The 15,603-nt window shown below is 37.2% G+C and overlaps 1 protein-coding gene across 1 annotated transcript; it reads right to left on the reverse strand.

Moving 5' to 3' along the window:
- Nucleotides 1–1,254: 1,254 nt before the first annotated feature.
- On the reverse strand, nt 1,255–15,231 carry LOC130162108 (MAGUK p55 subfamily member 3-like). The gene is made up of 7 exons (XM_056365658.1): nt 14,970–15,231; nt 5,335–5,361; nt 4,889–5,007; nt 4,387–4,464; nt 4,137–4,217; nt 3,571–3,708; nt 1,255–2,563 (listed from the first exon to the last, which is right to left on the reverse strand). The coding sequence occupies exons 2-7, from the start codon at nt 5,357–5,359 to the stop codon at nt 2,279–2,281; spliced, it is 726 nt and encodes a 241-aa protein (XP_056221633.1). The 5' UTR covers nt 5,360–5,361; nt 14,970–15,231; the 3' UTR covers nt 1,255–2,278.
- Between the last annotated feature and the right edge of the window lie 372 nt (nt 15,232–15,603).

Below are 15,603 nucleotides of genomic sequence, written 5' to 3' on the forward strand. Positions count from 1 at the left end.
CTGACTTTTTTAGGACTTTTTATGCCTTACTATAATAATATGACCTTCTTATGAATTTTTATGCCTTACTATACTATGACCTTTAATGCTTTTCTATAATTTGCCATTTTATGACTTTTTATGCCTTACTATACTATGACCTTTTTATGACTTTTTATGCCTAACTATACTATGATCTTTTTATGCCTTAGTATACTATGCCGTTTTTATGACTTTTTATGCCTTAGTATACTATGACCTTTTTATGCCTTACCATACTATGAGCTTTTTATGACTTTTTATGCCTTACTATACTATGAACTTTATATGACTTTTTCTGCCTTGCTATACTATGACCTTTTTATGCCTTACTATACTATGACCTTTTTATGCCTTACTATACTATGATATTTTTATGACTTTTTATGCCTTAGTATACTATGCCCTTTTTATGCCTTACTATACTATGACCTTTTTATGACTTTTTATGCCTTAGTATACTATGACCTTTTTATGCTGTATTATGCTATGCCGCTTTTATGGCTTTTTATGCCTTACTATGCTATGCCCTTTTTATGCCTTAGTATACTATGACCTTTTTGTGACTTTTTATGCCTTACTATACTATGACCGTTTTTATGACTTTTTATGCCTTACTATACTATGATATTTTTATGACTTTTTATGCCTTAGTATAATATGCCCTTTTTATACCTTACTATATTGTGCCGTTTTATGCCTTACTATACTATGACCTTTTTATGAATTTTTGCCTATACTACAACTTTTTATGACTTACTATACTATGACCTTTTTATGTCTTACTATACTATGATGTTTTTTTTATGACTTTTTATACCTTACTATACTATGACCTTTTTATGCCTTAGTATACTATGACCTTTTTATGCCTTAGTATACTATGACCTTTTTATGTCTTACTATACTATGATGTTTTTTATGACTTTTTATACCTTACTATACTATGACCTTTTTATGCCTTAGTATACTATGACCTTTTTATGACTTTTTATGCCTTAGTATACTATGACCTTTTTATGACTTACTATACTATGACCTTTTTATGACTTTTTATTCTTTACTATATGTATGGATGTTTTTTATGGCTTTTTATGCATTACTATACTATGCCGTTTTTATGACTTTTTATGCCTAACTATACTATGACCTTTTTATGCCTTAGTATACTATGACTTTTTTATATCTTACTATACTATGACCTTTTTATGACTTTTTTTGCCTTGCTATACTACAACTTTTTATGCCTTACTATACTATGACCTTTTCATGCCTTACTATAGTATGCTGTTTTTTATGACTCTTTATGCCTTACTATACTATGACTTTTCATGCCTTAGTATACTATGACCTTTTTATGCCTCAGTATACTATGCCATTTTATGACTTTTATGCCTTGCTATACTATGACCTTTTTATGCCTTACTATAACTGCAACGTTTTTTATGAATTTTTATACCTTAGTATACTATGGTCTTTTTATGACTTTTTTTGCCTTACTATACTATGACCTTTTTATGCCTTACTATACTATGCTATTTTTTATGATTCTTTATGCCGTACTATACTTTGACCATTTTATGACTTCTTATGCCTTACTATACTATGACGTTTTTATGACTTTTTATGCCTTAATATATTATGGTTTTTTTTTTTTTTTTAATTTTTATGCCTTACTATACTATGACCTTTTTATGCTTTACTATACTTTGACCTTTTTATGCCGAACTATACTATGCCATTTTTATGACTTTTTATGCCCTAATATAAAATGACTTTTTTATGCCTTAGTATACTCTGACTTATGACATATATGTCCTTTTATCAAGAGTGATGTTACCATATGTGTCACTTATTATTATGACAGATATACATCCCCTGGATATATAAAGTTTATAATATATATGAAATACTCATAGTAAAATGCAACTTCTTTAAAACAACATTCTTATTAAAATTCTATAGGTTTGTATATGATTTTCATAGTAATTTATTATTTTATTCAATCATACATGTCTATCTTCTATATTTACATATATAATATGAACATATACTGACAGGCTTAGGGATGGATATATATTTATGTAACATACGTCTGTAATTTAAACAGACATACTAAAATACATGTTTCTATTAGCTAGACATATATGTCAATATATGTTATTGTTCCAATTTCCAACAGGTTTTATATGTAATTTTTACATATAGGCTATACTTAAAGACATATATGATTTTACTTCATATGTACAGTACATATATTTCATACATAGAAATTCAACACATGTACATATATTACATTTGTGTAAGGGCATTCTGTTTGGTTGACGGCATTAAAAAGTCTTTTTGTTTTGGAGGGTAAATGGGGTTGTTGCGTCCCTACCAATGTTGAGACCAAAACTACACCCTTGCAACCAACATTTGAGTTTTGATGTATATTTGATGTGTGAACAGGGTTTGTCTCACCACTTCGGTCGGCGGCCCCTCCCCTCATGATTCTGGCCACGATTACAGCTCCCGTTGCCTCGTCTCTCCGAATAGTCGCTCCCTGGTAGGAAAGACACGAAAATAAATCAGATTTCCAAACACAGATCTCATCTTCAGTTCACAGAGTTGATACAATCCTTTGATAGACTGGTAAAAGCTGCTCCTTTTGTGCCAGTTGGTGGCTTTTGCTGGGAAAAAAAAAAAAAAAAAAAAAAGAATCAATAACCTATTAAAGAGTAAATTACAAAACTCTGTGACTAGAGATTCTGATACCTCATCATTGAGATCACTTCGTTTTTTGTGCTGGTAGGCTGATACGCTAGTGATCATTTGGTTACATTTCTTATTAGTGTATCATACAGTAAGGTTATGCAACCTACTTCCTTACTTTCTGACACTGGGTTTCAGCTCCATCAGTTTTAGTCAAGAGATTTTTCCTCGGTAAGTTAACAGGGATATTTTGACATTTTGGGCAATACACTTATTCTTGCAGAGAGCTTAGCTTAGCATAAAGACTAGAAACAGGGAGAAATGGCCAATGGCCAAACAAGGTATCATGTATAGATTGTGAGCCACTACACTGGGTTGGATTATATTTGATCTCCACATGATGTAAAATAACTGATGCATTATATCATATCAGTCCCACATGTGACATGTAAAAAATCAAACCGGTAGTGTGTGAGGCTGTGACAGAACAGTGAAAGAAAAGTAGTTCAAATCACTGGAATTACAGTTTACATTCTGTCACCCCTCAGTTTAACTGAACTATTACATTTAGCTTTCTGATGTAAGCCAGTTGCTGCAAAACTGGTGGCTCCCCAGCAGGTGCTTCTGGCAAGTTAACACCAAATCTATTTTTCGTCCTCTGCTTGAAGGATTTCCTTTAGCAGGGTTTTTATAGCATCCCACAGTGACAAATTCACACCCCAGAGCTCTCTGAAGCCTCAAAGCTGCTCCATTAAAGTAAATCCAGTTTTAAAACCCACATGAAGGCATAAGAAAAGTAGCTGCTGATGGTCTGAGGAGCTATTATTTTGCCATGTCTTCAGGTCTGAGGCGACTCACCAGGGGTTCCTTGTTCTTCACCAGGCGAACGATCTTCACCGACTCTTCCTCCAGGTCGTCGTCCAGATCCTCTGGCAGCGGTGGCAGAATCGGGTCAAAGTTCTTTTGGGCCACCGTGTCGTGGGCTGACAGCACTGCCTGCAGGAACAATTTACAAAGAGAAACACCGATAAATGCAAAAGTTAAATAAGATTTAAATAACCGAACAACAACGTACATAAAGAAAAGGAGGAATTACATCTCTTTCACTGATTGATTTTACAAATGAGTGTTCAGGTTTCACAAGCGTCATCTCTTTCCGCTCCCCAGAAAGCCAATAACTTGAACATAATCACTTGATAAGAATAATTAGGGGCTCAGACAGCTCTGACACTGCTGTTATGAAATAGATGATAGGAAATCAGAGCAATTCAGACTGAAAGTGCAGAGAGGCAGTGGCATTTAAGATAGTGAACCACAGAGGGAATGAGAGGGTGTCTGGGTTGGAAGCAAAAGAGACACTTCTGAGCACTTATCAGATGCTCGATGTGCGATGGAAGACACAATAAATATGTGTGAGAGTCTACCTTGAGGTGAGGAGTGCTCAGCAAGAGAAGCAGCTCTCTTTCATCGTCCTCCAGTGGCCCATTCTGAAGCTCCTCTGCCAGCTGAAAATGTGAATCAGAAAATCTCTCAAGTTGCTTAAAATATTTCAAAATGTTGTCCCACATATCCTCATAAAACAAATCTAATTAAATACCAAGTAATTTCTAAAGTAGAGTATTGTTTCATATTCAGATTTAGTTTGGAGTTGATATGAGAAAAGGTTGCACCTACGTCCTCTGCCAGATAGGAGGCGCTGTGTAGAACGGGAGTCGGGCTCTGTTTCTCATACTGCTTCAGTTTCTCATGGATCTGTAATGAACAACAAATTAGCTACAACCAATTCTTGTATTATGAAGGGTCATTTGAGTACATTGAACAATTGCATTTTCCTTTTACTTAATATTTGTTAGATCTTTTATTGTTAAATAATCTTTTTTATATTTATGATTAATTTACCCAATATAAACTAATGCTGTATGATGTGTGTTTTGCACAACAATGCAAGTGAAGATGTGTCTAAGTGAAAAATGTCAATCACATTTCTTTTGTCAAAAAATAAATAAATAAATAAATAAATAAAAGAGGCTGATAATATTGTTCATGTTTTGTTCTTCATAGAAAGAAATACAGGATGTGACTGGAATTCCATTCGTTAAATGTGGTTTGTCGGCCAAGTTGTGCCAGAAATCATAAATATGAAGAAGTCACTTCTCCTCAGATATATCTGCTGTACCTTCATGAGGTAACCAAGGCTTTTCTCACTGAAGACATCTTTGAGGAAGACCAGGTCCTCTTTATGGTTGGCATCTGGGTGGAGCTGAGAGGTGAGCAGGGCCAGTGTCTCATGCAGCCCTATGAATCATAAAACCAGTCATGTATTAATCACCCATTCAAACACCTGTTGTCTATCAAGAACTAAATCAACGGCTAATGTAATGCAATTTCCTGTATGATGTCAATTTGCCTCAACCAAATACAAATATTAGAGTTAAATACTGAGATTATACCTTTTGTCATGTAAACAGATGTGGTAATCTCATAGAAAGCTTTGTTAAGCTTCTTTAATACTCTCAGTTCAAGCTCTAGTAATGTATGCTTGATATTATAGCATGTCCATTATTTATAAGTATATATAAAGCATCAGAGAGAATGAACAAGTAGCTCGAGCATATGTCGTACCTGTGCTTGCAGACACGATGGGCATGGCTTCAATCATTCAGAGGAGGGTGCAGAGGGGGGAGAGCAGGGAGGGAGGGAAAGCAAATCTGGTAAATTCTCTTAAATTCTCTTCTCTACTTGTTGGCCACAGTGATAAATCACAGACGTAACTGAGAATGGGGAAAAAAAACCATAACACTCTGTATTAGGGATGAGATATGCATTTCTTTTTTTTTCTTTAAAAAAAAAGGGGGATAAATCTAAGGTTTCCTATAAATTATGATTTTATTCTAGTTTCTATTCTACAGATTTGCTGAGATTAATCTAAAACTACACAGACTTGAAATAATAGTATGGAGTATGGTTCTTTTTATTTGCACTATAGTTACATTTGAGACAGAAATTTTAAAGATAGGACAAATCATTTCCATGCTGGTAGGTGCAACAAGATGTTCAAAGACTATAAAAGCAAATATCTGATCTCTTGTGCTGCTCATAGGGAGAAGGGTGAGGTTACAAAAATAGGTTTTATTACCTTGGTGGTCACTGACTGCAGTATATTATTTCTCATTTAAAATTATGTCAAAATGTAAATATATTTTGAAAGGGGACCCGACCAGCCATGCTTTGACAGTGATGAATCAACTCATTACTGTGCTGAAGTTTCCGTATGATAACAGCCGCTCTCATTACTGAGGCATAAAGCATTCATTTTATTTCATACTGTGTGACTGTCAAGAGGAAAGTGAGGTCAGATAATACTGACCACAATAGGATCACTCTCTGTGCACAACTCAAGAGTCTTGCAGATAATTAGTTTAATTAAACGGTGTTTGAGTTGTGTCACATTATTCACTTCAGTGCTGTGTTGCTGCATGCAGTGAAGCATGTAGCTTCAAGCTGCCATCAATACCAGATTTTCATTACCATTATGTTTTGTTCAGAGCTTATTTTCATTAGGATCTTAGCTTCAAAATCACTCATGTACCATTGTTAGTCTCTGCTCATACTGTCTCAGCTCAAGGTTTCCCATTTCATCTCCAAACAACACATTTCTCACCACCCTGCTCATTAACTTCCCAGTAAAGACGTGGTTTAAAGTTTTACTAGAAAAATATTAAGACTTGCTATGTGTTACTGTGACGCCAGCAGTTACAAACCATCTTTATTGTTCATCACAGGCAACAATGTAAAATATTTAGAACTGGTAAATAGAGCTAAGATTAGTCCACACAAATGACAGAAAACACTGCAATTGCAACAATTTTTGATTAAAAAGGGGCTACTTGTAAGTTTTGCTATTGCTACATAATCAACATTAGCATTAAAAACTGTTTACTCTCCAGTCTAAAAGAAACGTGAGTTCAGCATCAATCCTCATTCCTTTCCTTGCCAAGGGCTGTCTCCAATGATGGAAAGCAAACCTCCTGTTTTGCTCCCATTTCTATCATTTCCTTTCTTCTACTGAAGTTAGCATGCTAACCAGCTCTAGTGCCAGTCTGGCCAAACTGTCTCGCCATTTTCTGAGACAGAGTCACCGTAGGCTGCCCTGAAGAAGTAGCGCTGGTCAGAGGACGCATTATAACCTCTTGTACTGTAAACACAACGATGGCTGAAGATCTTGGCAAGACTCTTAAGTAAACAGTTGTTAATGCTAACACTGGCTATGTAGCAATAGCAAAATTCACAAAATCATTTCAGATAAGGAAAATGGACAATGCATGATCATTCAGATCAAAGTGGCATAATAGAGACAGTATATTTGAATTGAATATTATTATTGTATGGCAACTATAACAAACACACTTGCTGCCTTTGTATGCAAATTAAATATCTTCTTTGGGTTTGAGACAAAACAAGCAATCTGAAGACATCACCTTGGGATCTGCGAAACTGATGAGCATTTTTCTTACATTTTTTCTGACACTTTAAAGACTTAACAAATCACTGAAAACAAAGTTGACAGATTAATTGACAACGAAAATAATCAGTAGTTAGAACCCTACCAGTGATTTAATAAAAGCCTCAGCGTGAATGTTTATTACTTTAGGTTACTATTTATAATTTGGAAGACAACTTGACTTTGCTAGTCCCTTAAAAAATATTCCAGATGTTTCACAAATGAAGGGCACAATCTTGATTTAAATTAAATCATGAACAACATTACATTGTTCTGTGTACGTCAACTAGGATTTTCTATGTTATCTATATTCTATGTCCAGAAGCAACACAGTTAGGCAGACTAAAATGTGCCACTAAAAGGGTATCTAATATTATAACTATCCTTTATACATGAGAGGGAATAGCACTTTTCCTCCACAGCTGTCAGTAGTCACTGTGTGCACTAGTTAGATCATCACCCAGACTCTTAATTAACAGTCTCTACAGAAGAACGTCAGGTGCACAGCCCACCTGCTGTATACCTGCTCTAACCTTCTAACTGCTCCTGGAACTACAGGCTGTGTAGGTGGGAGGCCGAAACACCAGGCTTGAGCACTACTAACACACATCTGTGGGAGGGTCGCAGTAATAAGATGCCAGGTGAATATAACAGTGGTGAGTGCCTGTGTATGCTCAGGCTTCATCCTACACACTATCTGCAGGATGAAGGGCATTCATGCAGAGCAGTTATCCATCACATCCATCTTTACCAGCAAAACAGTATTAACTCTATCTAGGTACACAGAGCAGAACTGGAGGTACAGCTGTATAAAATCCACTATTAAACCCAATCAAACGCCAACCCCCACACTCGCATTTGTAAAAACAAAAGCAATAGCAACAAGCAGTGTATCTTGGTTTTTGTCTATATCTTAACCTTCCCTGCATAGCTTCACATGGCTCCTTAGCCAACTCTCCTAAGGTAAGGACCACATTTTTGTATCCAATAACTGGAAGGACTGGAAAAGGTACTCCATTAATGGGCAAGGACAAAACACTGATTAAAAAAGAAAAGTATGAAGTAGTTGGAGACACATACAAATTACTTGACTCGAAGCAGAAATCTGCGTGGAGTCAACATGGTGGCTTATGAAAGTGAAAGTCTGTGTTTTTCACTGTGGGGGCAACATTTCTTCTTGAGTAGGAAATTACAAACCAATCCTGCAGCAGTGTTTTCTGACAAAGAAGGTATATCAGTCTGGCTCATTGTTAGACATCCACAGTTTCAACAAACACGTCAATAAACAGGAGCCAGAAGCACCTGATCAGTATGTTGGCTACGTAGCAAGCTCTCAAGCTCTCGTCAGATTTATTCACCGTTAAGACAGATGAATGGAGACATGTATAAGCCTCATGAAACTACCATGTCAATGCTGATTATTTTTACAGAAATCACTTGTACCCAGAGACTTTCTACTTTGGCATCTCAAAGTTTTTAAAAAAACAATCACTACTTTTTTCCGTCATCTTGTGTCGTATATTCTGCCATTTCTCTCAAAAACAGCAATTTACAATTGTCTCACAGTGATTATTTGTCATTTTCTGTCACTTGATTGTCACATTTTCCCCAGGGTGTGCTGGTAAAAACATACCAGCTGCCAAGGAAATTTCTAGTTTGGAAAAACACTGATTGAAGACAGGATGGCAACATGCCAAAGTGGCAATTAGAATAAGCAGCCAGACCACAAACAGATCTTTGCTTAACTGATGACAAGTGTTTATAAAGTACAGGTTGGACCCATGTGTAAAATGTTGTAATGTAATGCATTTAATTGTGCCTCAGACTGCTGAGTGGTGATGAAAAACAACCTCTTTAAGCTGCTCTAAAAGAGCTATTACACATGATAATTGGCTATCTGTCTGCTCAAAGTTGCTGTTGTGGTCCATCAGCAACACATGGACGCTGATGGCATCATTAAACACGAGAATTAAATTATCTTCCATGCAACTGACTGGAGGATGAACCGGCCATATTTCATCCATTTGCATCACTTTGTCATGTTCTGTGTTTTTCTGCTGCACTTCAGTAAATACACACGTTAACAGAGAGACCAGCATCACCAATGTCTTCGGATCTACAAATCTCGTCTGCTCTGGATCACTGCTGGAGTGTGACACGACCTCTGACCTCTTCCCATGAGTGACCCTCAATCAGGCATTGATAATAATAACCCCCAGATTGATTCAGTCTAATGCTGTACCACCATCAGCATGCCTGTCCCTTCATTCACTCACTCAGCAGGGCATTGACCACGTAGCACTTTAAAAAAAAAAAAAATCAATTCTGCACATTATCAGGCGAGAAGTCCACACACTTCACCGACCCTACTGATTTACACAGCTTCAACTAACTAAACAAGCCAAAGTGTATTTATGCATGTTTATCTATCTATCTTGTCTCTGTATCAGCAGGATGTCCATGAAACTGAACAAACAGATTCACAACAAAGGCATTGCAGATGAGTTTGTAAAACTGTGACCAGATAGTGGAACTGCTGCCATTAGATCTATCAAATCATTCAATTTCACGGAAGGAATTATTTAAAAAAAAAAAAAAAAAAAAAAAAAAAAAAAAAAAAAAAAAAAAAGGTTAAAAGAAAGAGGTGAAGAAAGCTGAAAGAACATTTTTATATAGGCTACATCTTTGTGTCTTAAAAAAAAAGGCACAAAATAAATATTCGCTTAATGTGTTACAGTTAGTTGGTCATCCAGAAAACTTTAAGCCAATTTTTTCTCTCAACTTCACCGCTTCTGTAATTACTGCTCCAAGTGACCTTGAATTGTGATTAAATGTTTGTTTTCATGCATTTTCCTGGTGTTCAAATTAAATTCTAGTGTGTATTTTGCTATCTGTTGGCCATCAAACAAGCCCAGTCCACTGAGAAAACTTCAAACCATAAAGCGAGCAGTCCGGGGGTAAAACATCCTCTCACTCATCCTCTGTGCTGCCCCTGCTTTGATTCAGCTCTCCTCCCCTGCTCACTTGGCCCACGTTCCTGACCTTCTTTCTCTCCATCTCTTCCTCCCTCCACACTCTCTCTCTAATCACAAGAGGCTGAGAAGAGATTAAATCCAACATCTTTCCGCATTTTTTTTCCCTCTCTCTCACAGAGTCTATCGTCTAAATACTTAAGGTTCCCACCGGCCATATGGCGGTATTATCTAGCCTCCTTGATTTAAGACGGCAGCGCTCGCGGCTGTGTGCATCACCGAGGATTTCAATGAACACAATGGCACAGATAAGAGAGGTTTGGTAGATTAGGGGAGAAACTGAATAGCAGCAAAGATGACAGACCAATAAGAAAAAAATAACAACTTGTATTTTTAGCAAAAAGAACTCTACCACAAATAAAAAATGAAGACTGAAGCAGTTCATTGATTAAGTGATTTAAAGAAAATTAATTGATGGCATTTTCAATAACCCATTTATCAGGTTAAGTAATTCATCCAATAAAAAAGGGACAAATGTGTGGAGGCTCCAGCTTCTCTAATGTTATGATTAGCAGATTTCTCTCCATCTCATAGTATTACAAACCAAATCCTTGTGAGGTTTTTCATTGTTGAGACAAAAATAAATAACTAGGAAATGTGTCCTTGGTCTTTGGGAAGATCTGATAGGCCTTTTTGGAAACTTTTAGGGTCACATTGGCAGACTGAAACCCCCTCACTAACTTAATAAATTAACTGTAATGTGGTCTTTCAATTAGATATCATCATGCAGAAGTATTATTTCTGTGATGCACAATTCAGTTGTTGATATTATTAGACAAGGACAACACTAGTCCTTCAAAGATCTTAATCAAATATATAATTCATTTAATTGAGTTTAATATGTTTGGAGACATCATCAGTGCAGAGCTTTTTTTTAGTTTGACATTTTGGGAAATAATCTTGTACTTTCTTGCTGAGAGTTTGATGAGAAGATCAATACCACTATAATGGCCATTACATATGAAGCTACACCTAGCAGCTAACCCAGTTAGCTTGGCTCAAACATTGGAAACAGGGAGAAACAGCTAACCTGGCTCTGTCCAAATGTAACAAAACCCACCTCATGGCACATCTAAAGCTCGAAAATTAACAAGTTATATCTGGTTTATTAAATTTGTACAAAAACCAAAAGTGTAAGAACGACATTTTGCTGTTTACAAGGGGTTCTCTGCACGACTATTTTTGGCTGAGAGCAGTTTCCAGGCAGTTAGCGAAGACTTGAAGTTGCTGCTCCAAAAATAGCAAATTGTCGGTTTCTGTACATGTTAAACCAAGAAGATATAACATGTTTACATGTTTTGCTTTGAACAGAGCCAGTCTAACTGCCCCCCCCCTTTTTTCCCCCAGTGTTTATGCTAAGCTAAACCTTTCATCCTGGCGTCAGCCCCCAGTATGAGCACGATAGCAAGTTTGTAGACAACCTAATTACTTTTACCTGCATGATCTTAACTCTGGTTTATTAATTTAGTTTATAGTTTGCCCCTTTACAGCATTTGCATACAGATTTTATTTAAAAATGAATAATTCATCATTTTTGACTCCGGTTGGCAAGTTTTCCTTTAAATCACCTTGCCTCGTCAAATTAACGGAGGGAGTGAGGGAGCTGCTCAAGGACACATCAACAAGCCGGATGTCTGTTTATGTTTTAATAATTAACACTTAAATATTACACAGGAACTATTATTAAGAGTTTTGACCTTGTGGTAATCACTTGATCTGCAGGGTCTCCATCGCAGCATGGTACAACTGTCAGCTGTGTGTTCTTTATTGTTGTGTTATTGGTTTTTATCATTTTCTAATCAGGGTTTTCCCCCTGGCTTCTGGTGCTCATAAGTGTGCTCAATCATGACAACATTCCATATTCACTTCTCCTTCTCCTCTTCATATTGATCAGATGTTCTGTATCATGGAGCACTGAGGTTTGTGACTGATAGTCAAATCCTCACTGAATCGTCCATTATATGCTTTGACTGTGTTTTACACTGGTTAACTTTGTCCATGGAGGCTCTCTGGATCTTTGTCAACCATACAACATACAGCCACGAAACTTTACAGGTGTGTAGTTAAGATCATGGGTGCAATCCCATTAATATTGAGTACTCATGTAATGTAGTGGTGACTACCAAGTGCTCATGGGTTGGAATATCAACATGTTGAAAAAACTAGGCATTAAGAAAATCTACAGTCAAGCGTGCTACTTTATTACACTGACACTGTGTATGCAGAGCTAAACGTCGCTGTCCTCCCTCCTCACACACACAAACATGCACGTACGCCACCTGTTTGCCAGACTCATTTGCTGTTGGACGGGTCCCGAGAGGGAGACAGAGAGGGGCGAGGTCGCCAACACACTGCTGATGCCATCTGCCCACCGCTCTGCGTGCTTTTGCTCGTGTGTATGTGTGTGTGTGTGTGTGTGGTCCACCACCTATGATGCCACCCACATGGCTGATCCGACATGTTTGAATATGACAGATTTAATTCCAATATCCGTTAGGGAAAAAAAAAAAAAAAGTTGCATGTTGTACATTTCCCAGTAGGATTACGATCTATGCTGTAGTAACGCCACAAAAGATTTATAGAACATCTCTCATTTCAAAAATTAAACACTTTCTATTCTCCTTACGAAGTAAAAAAATAAAAATAAAATTATACACACATATACATATATATATATATATATATATATATATATATATATATATATATATATATATATATATATATATATAGCAAAAGTATTATCCAGAATGTCTGCATTTCAAAAAAAGACATTTAGACAATGAAATGTAAAAATAAAAAAAAATAAAACAAAAAAAAGAATTAATCAATTAAAAAAAAAAAGTTGAACATTATTTTCTTATGATCAACTAATCGTTACTGCTCTAATCCCAAATTAAGGACCTCTGTTTTATCTCAACATGATAAAATAATTCTTAAATAGGTAATTCTGTCAATCACACCGTAAAAGTTACTCTTCACTTCCTTCACAGTGACCTTGAGATTCAGTTTAGATTTCAATTGTGCTTGAATAAATGCTAGAAATAACATAAAAATGTAGTGCAGAGGAGGTCAGGAGCCAGACGGCTCTTAAGAGGCTTATGAGAAGAACATCACTTCAAAACACCTTCAACACGCCCACTCTCAGACACAGCAGGATAAAGGATCACTTCTAGGGTTGAGAGATTGAATTTGGCTCCCTGTCTGAGGAAAGGAATCCCATATTTGTGTGTGCAGACAGGCCAATGTCTCTTTTTACAAGGCAAACAAGAATTTCAACAGCCAAAACAAGTTTGGCTTATCATGATCATGTTGATAAAGTGCCAATCAGGCTGGTAGGAGGGCCAAGCCTTAGAGGCTTTTGACTGGTGGCTAATGTTAAACTCCCTCTGAACTCATAATGATATGTGTAAATGCACAGAAAAACAGGGTTTAAGAGGGGACAATCCTGGCCACAAACATGTGAAAGGCTCCCACGCTCCACACATGGGAGCAAGACACCAAGACTCAGAGACGCAGAGTGACTAAAAACGATGCAACCACATCGTCCATGGGCATTTTGCACCTCTTTGTATCTTTTTGTCTCTTTGAATTCATTTTTGTTCCTCTTTAATGTAGATTTAGTGTCTCTTTGCTTTTCACGTCTTTGTAGTCGTTTTTTGTCTCTTTGGGGTCATATAGCATCTCTTTGAGGCCACTGCATCTCTTGTAGTCGTTTAGCACCTTCATGTTGTTCTTTTGCATCCGTTTGTGATATTTTTGAATATCTCTGTGGTCGCTTTGCAGTTCTTGATCATTTTGTGTCTCTTTGTCATCTTTTTGCATCTTTTTGTGGTCGCTTTGTGTTTCTGAAGTCGTTTGACTTTACAACCAGACATGGTAATGGTCCCTTCAGACAGAAGCTCTGGCCCAGGGCATTGAGAACACCGACTACGAAACGCCCGCGTACAAACAAACAGTCATCTTACCAATCAATTCATCTGTTGCACTTACATAACAAATTCATTCTCACCTAAAAACACTGAAGCATAATCATGAAAATGAGCTGGGTGTCTAGACATAAGACATCCCTGTGTCCCCTGTCTGGGTTTAGAGACACTGGCACACATTTTTCCTTGCAACTTTGTTTACTAAAAAACCACAGTGCATGACCCTGACCTTCACTGAATGTCTTTGGCTTTCCTGCTTCTTCTGAAAGCCAATAAAGCCATAAAACAGAGCCTGCCCTGCCCTGCAGCAAAGCATGACCAAGTCACAGCTAAAGGCCTGTCCTGTCAGCAGACCTCTGGCTGAGGTCACCAAGCACAGTGATCTGTTAATATTGATCAGCTTCCCCCTAACACAATGGTCATTTCTAGTCATTTAATTGGCTCATACGGTCTAAGATGGTGTACATCCACATGCAATAGTCTCTTCTGTCACAGTTTAATGTAGTGTTGGAGTTGGAAATCAATCTCAGGTGAGACACACACCTCATTAACATGCAGCACAGTCAGGCTTCCACATGGTTTACTCAGACACAAAAACTGGAACGCTCAATTCATAAAAAGCCTTAAAAAAAACACACTAATTTCATAGAGCTTATGGACAAAACAGAGTAAGGTTGATTAGTCTAAATAAGAGTAAATTAACTGATATTTTGCTCTTTATCAGACAGACACACACACGTAAATAGACACTGAAAAAAAACAGTTAAGTCAGTGCACATGAGAGAATAACCTTACCTTGTTGAGGCTTCGCTCAGCCTGAGCGTGCGTGTTTCTCTCTGTTGTCTGCCCCTCTCTAAGCCCGACCCCGCTTCTGTTACAACACCAGCCTGCCTCCTTTTGTGTTTTCTCCTTCCCCTTTCTCTCTGTGTTTCTCTCCGTCTCCAGCTGACTGCCACACACCAGGTTTTATTTCTCCGCCTCGTCCAATCTAACGCTCAATGAGTCTCCCCTTCCCCCTCTGTCAGTCACTTCGCTCTCGCCCTCAGTCGCTCGCTCTGTCCGCGCTGCCTTCAAGTGCTCCTCGTAAAACTCCAGTGTCCAAGATTCACGTACCACAAAGCGCAAGAGACATTAATTGGAAGGAAATGAGAAAGAGAAAATTTGTAGTAGGCAAGGATGGTTTCCTACAGCCCCTTGGGTCCCCAGGTTCAATGTATCACTTGGCTTTTGTTAAAAAAAAAAAAAAAAAAAAGTATACATTTTCTACATTTACCCCACAAAAATAAAGTAGGAAATAAGGTGGGTCTTGCATTAGTAGCCTACACAACCTTGTGATCCTCTCTTGTAAAAAAACAAAAAAAAAAATTATTTGTTGTTTGCTGGCACTTTGGTTATTTAGTCAAATTATGTTCACTTGGTGGATATTCCT

Source organism: Seriola aureovittata, chromosome 21, assembly GCF_021018895.1.
Source record: "Seriola aureovittata isolate HTS-2021-v1 ecotype China chromosome 21, ASM2101889v1, whole genome shotgun sequence".
Classification (NCBI taxonomy): Eukaryota; Metazoa; Chordata; class Actinopteri; order Carangiformes; family Carangidae; genus Seriola; species Seriola aureovittata.

What these genes read in the sequence shown, in the direction of transcription:
- LOC130162108 (XM_056365658.1), bottom strand. Translation starts at nt 5,359, where the DNA reads ATGCCCATCGTGTCTGCAAGCACAG. An exon ending in CATCGTGTCTGCAAGCACAG is followed by an intron (nt 5,008 to 5,334) that starts GTACGACATATG and finishes TATGATTCATAG; the next exon opens with GGCTGCATGAGACACTGGCC. An exon ending in CCTCCTATCTGGCAGAGGAC is followed by an intron (nt 4,218 to 4,386) that starts GTAGGTGCAACC and finishes TCACATTTTCAG; the next exon opens with CTGGCAGAGGAGCTTCAGAA.